The following is a 9,388-nucleotide window of genomic DNA, read 5'->3' on the forward strand; positions in this document are numbered from 1 at the left end:
TTTTCTTCACCATGCAATCCTATCTTGGTTCTGTCAGTATCTTAATGGCCTATTGATTGGATTTTGCTACCTGCTATATTTAAAGAAGTATTATTACTGTTAGGGCAATCACGAAAAACTACTTTTAAATATATTTTTAAAGTTTTATGAGTTTTCAGAAGCTCCATAGAATTTTATCATACTCAAAAGTAGCTGGAATTACCTCTACATGGTTCTCTTTTTGTTTCTGAGACACTGAGTTATTTCGTGGCAAATGAACTTTTCAGTGATCCTTGGAAAAAGAGGAGAAACATTGAGATATCACTGAGAAGAATTACCTGGAAATCTCTTATCTTCTATGTTACTGAAACTTGCAAGACCATGTGATGCCTAGAAGTTTTTTTAATATTCAATCTCAGGTAAAGAGGAATGTGATAGCGTTGCATATGAGGTGATCTTGTGTTCAGAAACGAAGACTTCAAGAGCATGATTGGGCTCCACAATGTATGTAGTGCTCATTCTGCAGCTCTTCTGAGGATCATGTGACTTGGAAAGAAAATTCAACATCTTCAAAGTTTCTCTATTTCCTTCCTCCAGCACTGATAGCTCCTGATGGAAGAAGCAAAAGAGACTGACTGAGTAAGCTAGAAGAACTTGTGGTCTTAACAGAAGTGTCATTCCTTCTGCAGGTCCATCCGCTATGTCTCTTTTCTGCACATCGAAGAGGTGAACATGAGGTGGAAAATCAGGTAATTCTCTGGGGCATGGTGTTACTGAACAAGTCCCACAACTGAGCAAAAGAAATGAGGCTTCATACATTTACTCTTCTTATTTGTTGTGGTTTCACCCTGATGGACAGCTTGCTCTCTTATCCCCATTCTTTGAAGAGAAAACACAATGCAAAAGGGCTCAAGGGTTGAGATAAGGACACTCACCAATTACCATTGTGGGCAAAACAGGCTCAGCATAGGGAGATTAATGTAATTTATTGCAGTGACAACTAAAAGCAAGCTAAAAATGCCTTGCTCCATACCACAGGGGCCACCCTTCAGGCACTGCTCCAGCGCCTGGTCGGCAGCAGCTCCCCCAGCCTACCTGTCCCACAGCAGGCTGCTCGCCATGGGCTGCAGCTCCTATCCAGAACTGCTCCTGCGGGGATCTTCATGGGCTGCAGCCTCCTTCAGACCTCATCCACTGTTGCACCATGGGCTCCTCTGTTGGCTGTTTGTAGAGATCTGCTGCGTGTGGTGCCCATCTGCTGCTCCACCTTGGGCCTCTCCTAGACTGCAGGGAACTTCTGCTCCACACCTGGAGCACCTCTTGCCTTCCTTCTACACTGACCTTGGTGCCTGAAGGGCTGGCTGCTTCTCTCACTTTGTCACTCCTCTTTCTCAACTGCTGTTGCACAGAAGTTTTTCTGCTCTCCCAAAGCATACTCAGTGTGGCTCATGGCTCAGCTCTGCCAGCAATGGGTCCCCTTTGGAACAGAGCTGATTCTGCTCTGACATGGGGCAGTGCTGGGCTCTGCTCACAGAGCCCACCACTGCAGCCTCCTGCTACAAAACTTTGCCACATAAACCAAATAAAGTTGTTATTTGCATCACAGAAATGACATCAGTGTAAGGGTGAAGTGATAAATTGGGAGCAATATTCTCTCCTTTAATTTTTATTTTTCCCTAATAGAGATTAATGAAAGTCACAATACTTCTGCACATGAAGTAGAAGAAGATGGCAGCACACTTGTCTCTAGCGTATGGGCACTTCTTCCTGCAGAACAGGAATTAAAGCAAATTTGAAAAAGCTACAAATTGTGGCACTTTTTATGACTTGCTTCTGCAGAACCCATTCCCTCACCTCCTTATTAGTGCAAAAAAGCCAGCAAGTCCATTGATAGATTTTGATGTAAAATCTGGATAGGTGATCTGTCTTTGATGTCTGGCTTTGTGATCTGTCTCTTCTTTCCTCACTCTGAAATCCTTATCAGGAAATTAGAAGGAATACCCCCAGGAAATTATGTCATAGGCAGAAAAGCAGGAACTACATGCTGGTCAGTGAAACTTACACATGAGAGGAAAAGAGCATATATGTACATTAAATATACATAAAATAGAAAAACAATGGAAGTAACTATTTGAAGTCTTATTTTTTTGAGAGCAGCATGAAGAAATGGGAAAATAAATACAAAGATGATACTCTGAACTCTCCAAAGCACTGTGGATCATAGATTTTTTTTCCCTGTATCATCATCATCATAAACTGGAAAGAAAGAAAAGCCGACATTGGACAGTGCATCATTCTCCCAACATCTCCCAGTCTTGCAAATACCGAATATGTAATGCTAGTGCCAGCAAGCCTTGTGTCTAAAGCTATGCTTAGATTTGTAAAATAGCTCATTTGTTCTTTCCACTTCTTTTCATTACATTTATCATAAGTCCCAAGTGTGGCAAGAATTCACTTACTAACAAGAAGAATGTGCTTTGTTAAATCACAAGGAACATAACATGTAAATAATTGACCCGAGAGGAGTTGGTGAGAGAGATGTGTAACGTTACTCTTAGATCCTTCGGTGATAATTTTTTTAATTTGGATCTTTGTGCTTCTGTTGTTTCTTTGAGAGCTGAATAAATGTCAACATAAAGAGCTTTCCGAGCTCAAGACAATGCATTCTCTTTGTTACCTAAACAAAACAATAGAAGACAAAAAGAGAAGGAAAGCAAAGCTATTAAAACTGGAACCTATAAATCTTTAAACAACTCTGATAGAAAGAATAAACCAACAACTTTATCATAAACCACAAGCATAAGGTTTGGCTTTTACAAGCTATTGCTCATGTTGCTAGCCCTACTGCAATGTGGCTTTTCTGTGTTTACAGTTCTGTCTATCCTGAGATTAAGTTTACTCAGGCTGAGAGATCTTTGGAACATATCTTTGGCAATTTTTAGTGTAGTGCCATCATAGCCCATGGCTGATGTGATGTAAATTATTTGCTATACAAGTAATTTATATACAATTATTTATGAACATAAGTATTAAATGAGATTGGGATACAAAAAATAAATGAGCTTTTGAGATAAAATTTTAGCGTTTGAACACACAGACTACAACATCCACTTTGGAGTGCTGGCACAAAAGAGTGACTGTGCTCCCTATTCGTAACACATTTAGTTTAAATTATGAACAAAGAACTAAAGTGGGCCCCAAAGTGAAAGGAAGAAGCACTAAGTATTTATCCTGTACAATACCATTGTTTTAAAAGTATAATGAATACTAATTCTTAATTTTAAAAATCGTGCTGATTCTTGACAAAGTGTTATCCTATGCTTAATACTCAGGGAAAGAGCCTTGGAGGCTCAATTCAGATCCAGATCTAAAATAAGTAGATGGTGTCAGAAGTTAACAACCTAATAGGATAAACTCAGCCCTTCATCATTTCAAGTTAGCTGAAATTTACTATATGATTCCTACTAGTATCCTGAAAAGAAACCCTACTAATTCTGCAGGAAGACAAGCGTTTCCACCACCCTTACTCCTTAAGATTGCTGGGAAGCTTGAGCTGTTCAACAGGGCCTCTTTTCCATCTAAAAAAAAAGCAGAATATTGGAGATCCTCTTTGTTTGTGTTGTGGACTTCTCTTGTAACCTGGGCAACAAAATGTTCTTAAATACTGTCTACCATCTTCTGTGCAAAAAACAGGCGTATACAAAACAGTCTATTTGTTAAGCCAGAGGGAAACTGTATGCAGAAAAGTTATGACTTTAGACAGCATATTGTAATATGTACTCTATGCACATCTGTGGCATTATGTAAGAGATAAATGAAATAATAAGCATAAACAGCTACTGTATTACAAGATAAGTAATTACTTGTTTTGTTTTGTTTTTTACCAGTTAGGCAAGCATTTATTATAATGATTAGTAGAAGCAAGGAATATACACATTCATGAAGCATTACTGTTTTCTAATTGAAGTATAATAATAAGATACAAACCACTGTGATTTGTTTGTTTTTGCCATAAAACTAAATGTGAGTTGTCAAAATAAAGTTTGCTTGCTTTAAGTGATGTTTACATTTATTAGGTTTGTATCTGAAAACTGGTAAACTAATAGTTCTTCTATTTCCATGTATTTATCTAGTTGCTATGTTCAGCAAATAGATCCCCAGGTCTATATAATACTATATATCAGCACATGCATATGAAGATATAACACATATTTAATATTTCATGTTAGATTTATTATCATGTTGGTGAGATATGTAAATTACTTTAGCACACCTTAAAAGCTCAAAGAGGTAAAATTTGCATTGAAATTTCTATGCAAATACTATTAATAAGTTCTGCTTGGATTTTGGTACCCTCAGAGAGTTTTACTGGAGAGGTTCCAACACAACTTTCTTCAAATTTAATCAGGATGGAGTAAAAGTAAAAATATAGATAGATAGGTAGGTAGACGGGGGGGAGGGGGGGAGAGAGAGAGAGAGAGAGAGAGAGAGAGAGAGAGAGAGAGATAAGCTGCAGGAAGAACTATGAGATAATTGACTAGGTTACCTACAAGCAGAAACTGCAACAATGATGCCCTGCTTGTTTTAGGTTATCCTTTGACATTTCCTATCATTTTTGTAGTCCAAGAGACAGTGTGTACATGCTGAATGTTTCCTGCAGTCTCTGAGAACTTTATGCCCTTCTTTTATGCACTTCCTGCTCCAGGTACTGGACAGACCAATCAGAGGTGAAGCATTACCAGACCTAATGCTCACCAATGTGGAGGAGATCATGAAAGAGGTTAAGATCAGAGGCAGTTTGGACTGAATGACCATATTCTAGCTGAGTTCATGATCTCGAGGAATATGGGCCTAGCAAAGAGCAGAGGCAGGATCTTTAACTTCAGGAGAGCAAACTTCAGGTTTAAGAAATTAATGGATGAGATCCACTCAGAAACGATCCTTAAGGACACAGAAACAGAACAGAGCTGGCAGCTCTTTAAGAATACTTTTCTGAGAGCATTAGAGCTCTTCATCCAAACCATAAGAAATCAAGCAGAGGAGGCAAGAAACTAGCATGGCTGAGTAAGGATGTCCTGATCAAAAGAAGGGAAAGATGAAATTATACAACTGTACAAACAGTTCAGGAGGTGGAAGCAGGAACAAGCAGCCTAGGAAGAATACAGGAATACTGTCTGGATATTCAGAAATGTGATCAGTAAAGACAAAGTGCAGATGGAACCAAACTTGGTGAAGGGTGTGAAAAATAAAAAGAAGGTACACTGATGAGACAGGCAAAGGAGAGTATACTTCCTTTGATAAATGAGAAGGGAGAACTGGCTTCAACAGACATGGAGATGGCTGAGGAACTCAACAAGTTCTTTGGCCTCAGATTTCACCAGCAATCATGTTTTCCATGCCTCTCACATCTCTGAACTTCTAGGCTGGAGTTAAGAGAGGCCTATCTGTCTCATTATAACAGAGCAAATCAGAGACTAACTTATGAGACAGAATATGCAATGTGCAAGTCCATGGGGCTGGACTACATGCATCCCAAGTCCTGAAGGAAGGGCAACTGATGTCATCTACCTGGGCTTCTGCAATGCATTTATCTCTAACTTGGAGAGGTATAGATTTCAAGTCTGGACTACAAGGTGAATAAAGACTTGGTTTGATGATCATAGCTGTAGGGTTGTAGTCAATGATTCTGTGTTCAAGTGCAGGCCAGTGATGAGTGGTGTCCCTCAGAGTTGCAGCTTCACACTGGTGCTCTTCAACATCTTTATCAATGATACAGATGTTGGAATTGAGTGTACCCATACCAAGTTTGTGGACAATGCTGAGGTGAGTGATGTAGTTGACACAAAAGAAGGAAGAGATGCTATTCAGAGGGAGCTGAACAGACTTGAAAAGCAGGCCCACATGTGAGGTTCAAGAAGACCAAGGCACTTGGGTTGAGGCAATCTCAGATATGTGTACAGACTGGGAGAACTCACGAAGAGCAGTCCTGCAGAAAAGGACTTGGGGATCTTGGTAGATGAAAAACTTAACATGAGCCAGCAGTGTGTGCTTGCAGCTCAGAAGGCCAACTGCATCTTGGACTGCATCAGCAGGGGTGGCAGTAGGGAGAAGGAGGTGATCATCCCCCTTTACTCTGCCCCTGTGAGGTCCCATTTGGAACCTGCATCCAGGTCTGGAGCCCTCAGCACAGGAAATACATGGAGTGGTTGAAGCGGGTCTAGAGCAGGCCACAAAGATTATCAAAATGCTGGAGCACCTCTCCTATGAAGAAAGGTTGAGGAAGCTGGGCTTGTTTACAATGGAGAAGACTGCAGAGACTTCATTGTGGCCTTCCAGTTCTTGAGGAGAGCTTATAAGACTTTTTGTATGATCTGATAGTGATAAGGGGGAATGGCTTTAAACTAAAAGAAGAGAAATTTAGAGTAGATGTTAGGAAGAAATTTGTTCCTCAGAGGATGAAAAGGCACTGGAAAACGTTGCCCAAAGAAACTGTGGAGGCTCCATCCCTGGAGACCTTTAAGGACGTGTAGAATGGCATCCTGGGCAGCCTGACATGGTGAGTGGCAACCCTTCCTGGTCAGATAGGTTGGAACCAGGAGATCTTTAAGTTAAACTAAACCAGTCTGTGATTCTATGATTCTGTGAAATCCGTGAAAAATACTTAACGAAAATCAACAATGTATTATCATTGAATAGACAAAATGTTGCATTTTTAGAATTCATCTTTTCAAAAACTGTAGACTACAAAGAAAAAAAAAAACAAAAATTTTGAGACTTCATTTGAAGAGAGAAAAATCCATACTTCACAATTATGAAAATATGCACATACATTATTCTTTAGTTCCTTAACTGAGTTACAGTATCATCATGAAAACATCTAAAAAGGAGTAAAACCTTCTATACCTTCATAGATGCTCCCATTTCTTTATTTTTAGTCCAGAAGACTTCACTGATTTTCTTTTAATCTTATTCTGGACCAAATATTTCCACATATGGAACTTCCCTGGAAAATGCTATAAATTCATACACTGCTTTTATTGCAAATATCTTTCAAATGAAGACAAGGCCTAGAACAAAGACACGTTTTTTCCCCCATGAATCACAATGGAAAAGCCTGCTAACCTCACTTAACTCCCCACAGAGAAAGAATTCCATACTTGAACTAAAGAGCCTTTGGGTTGACATCCTGTTTTATCTTTTCTTAACATAAAATTGCTTTCTCAGGGATTTACTGTTAAATCAGATGTTGAAAATAATTGTAGGGTTTTTCTTTATTTATTTTTATTTATGTTATGAATGGATAATTGTGTAGGTCATTGCTAAAAATGTTGTTGTCCTACGACTTGATGTGTCCATAGTGAAGTTCACAAAAATAGTGAAATCATGTTACATGGGACCTTCAAAAAATGAAAGGGAAATTATGACCATATTTGAACATTTTCCTTTATGACCTGAACATATTGCTGATAAAGTGGATCTGAGCGTGCAGAAGAGTGAGTGTTTCTTCTGCCCTCCCAGGCTCCCTAGAACATTATTTCTTGCGTTCCTGTTCCTTTAGGCACTGAGATGGGCCATGTGCTGACTCTTAGAGAAGAGATATGAGAGAAAAACTCTGTGCTCTGTATTGTATCCCTTCGCTTCCTACAGTAAGAATATCTGTGAAGCTTGATTCTCTCTCACACCTACAGTATGGGAGGATGGATGGAATATCTGATCTGAACACAAGTTTGATGTACCCGAATTAGTGTCCTGGCTTACAGTCTTCCCTGGTGGAGGATGTTCAGCAGACAATGAACTGTTCCTATGCCCACCATCAAAAATAAAGGAGAGAGATTAAGGAAGAAGGAATGTAGACATAGTAATATTTTTGATGCCAAATAATTGCTCAAGCAGTACATACATTACAGACTTCACTTCTGCTTACCCTTTGCCATGACCTCTTTGCCATTTTAACCAATGAGTTAGCAATCACATGCAGCTTTTGTGCAGACGTGCAGTTCTGAGTTCATTTTCTTTCGTGTGAAGTGCAAACGAAATGGGAATTCCTGCCATTGGGCCCTGCACTTTTATACATGCTGTGATTCCTCCACCTCTGCATAGGCAGGCTTGCTGATAAGAGCATGAGGCTCAAAAACACAAGCAGAGCTATTCTTCACCTTCAGTCTCTACAGCCTTGGGCATGCTCTCCATATGGGGATCTTTCCAAAACTCACATACGGTGCTCTCCATGGGGACCAGGCTTCTGTCTCCCTGCCTCATCCCTGGAGTAGGCAGGAGATGTCCTCTCCACCACCTCTGGTGGTGATTTCCCCCTCAAACTTTGATTTCCCCCTCAAACAACTTCTTGAAGCTCTCATGGAGTTTTTAAAGGACATGTGCTCCAACTCCTTTTCTCTGATGTTTTGTCCAAAAGGGCTTCATCACTGTTTCCTTGTCTTTTCTCATACCCTGAAACGTTACAGCTTTTCTTCTTTTCCTTCTCAGCATTATTCCTGCAGAAAGACAGCTTTTCTTCCAATCTCTCACATTTTCCCTCTCCCTCTTCCCACCCTATGTCACCAAATTAGAGCCTGGAACTCACTAAACAAAGTATTAGTGTTATGAATTGAATAATGTTCAGAAAGAGACTGAATGAATATGCATAATTTATATGGACACCCAAACTAATCAGAGTTATCAAAGTGAAGAGCAAAACAAATAACTCAAGTTCATTTCAAAAACAAAGCCTACACAAACCCTCAAGACCTAACAACTCTGATGTTTCAGGGTTTAAACTAACGAAGATTAGGATGAGACCTAAAGCAGAGGGCAGATAATCCTACATCTGCCTAAGGCAAAGTTTCTTGCAACTTCCTCTATTTGTCAAGTGTCCAAAAAAGATTTACTGGAACAAATGGTTTTGGGTTTTTGTCCCATGAACAGTATTGCTCCAAAGAGATGCTCTGACTGCTCAATTTCTCCTGTTTTTTCCCCCTGGATCTTCAGACTCCATGACTTCCTCTTGCCTTCCTCACTTCATCCCCCCTAATCTCCATCGAGTGTCTATATTAGTCTGAGTGGCTGGGATAGGTCTCAGCCTCCATCTGGGGGGATTAAACTTAATTTATCTTCTTACCTCAACAACAACTTCCTCACCGAATCCTCCCCTTATCTTGCTCCACTACTCGGCTACCCCTTCAACCCCATCCCTCGCAGGGAATCCGGGCAGAAACCCTAAGCGACAGCGGACCTCCGGAACGACGAGCAGCCAAGCCGGGGTCTCGGAGGAGGGCAGAGGGCCGAGGACATCCCAGGCTCAGGGGCGGGGTTCCGCGTGTCCCCGCGGGGCGCCGGGCGAGGGACGGCACCGTGGTGTCGCGGGGCTCGGGAGCTCGGAGCTCTCGGGGCCGCGGATCGACGTCGTCCCGCG

The 9,388-nt window shown here is 40.7% G+C and overlaps 1 protein-coding gene across 1 annotated transcript in view; it reads left to right on the forward strand.

Moving 5' to 3' along the window:
• Positions 1-5,688: 5,688 nt before the first annotated feature.
• Positions 5,689-9,388, forward strand: part of EGFLAM (EGF like, fibronectin type III and laminin G domains) — an 80,847-nt gene continuing 77,147 nt past the window's right edge. The window contains exon 1 of the mRNA XM_019610170.1: positions 5,689-5,802. Within this exon, the coding sequence (XP_019465715.1) occupies positions 5,689-5,802 (114 nt within the window). The remainder of the gene's footprint in view (positions 5,803-9,388) is intronic.

Source organism: Meleagris gallopavo, chromosome Z (genome assembly GCF_000146605.3).
Source record: "Meleagris gallopavo isolate NT-WF06-2002-E0010 breed Aviagen turkey brand Nicholas breeding stock chromosome Z, Turkey_5.1, whole genome shotgun sequence".
In the NCBI taxonomy this organism is placed as follows: Eukaryota; Metazoa; Chordata; class Aves; order Galliformes; family Phasianidae; genus Meleagris; species Meleagris gallopavo.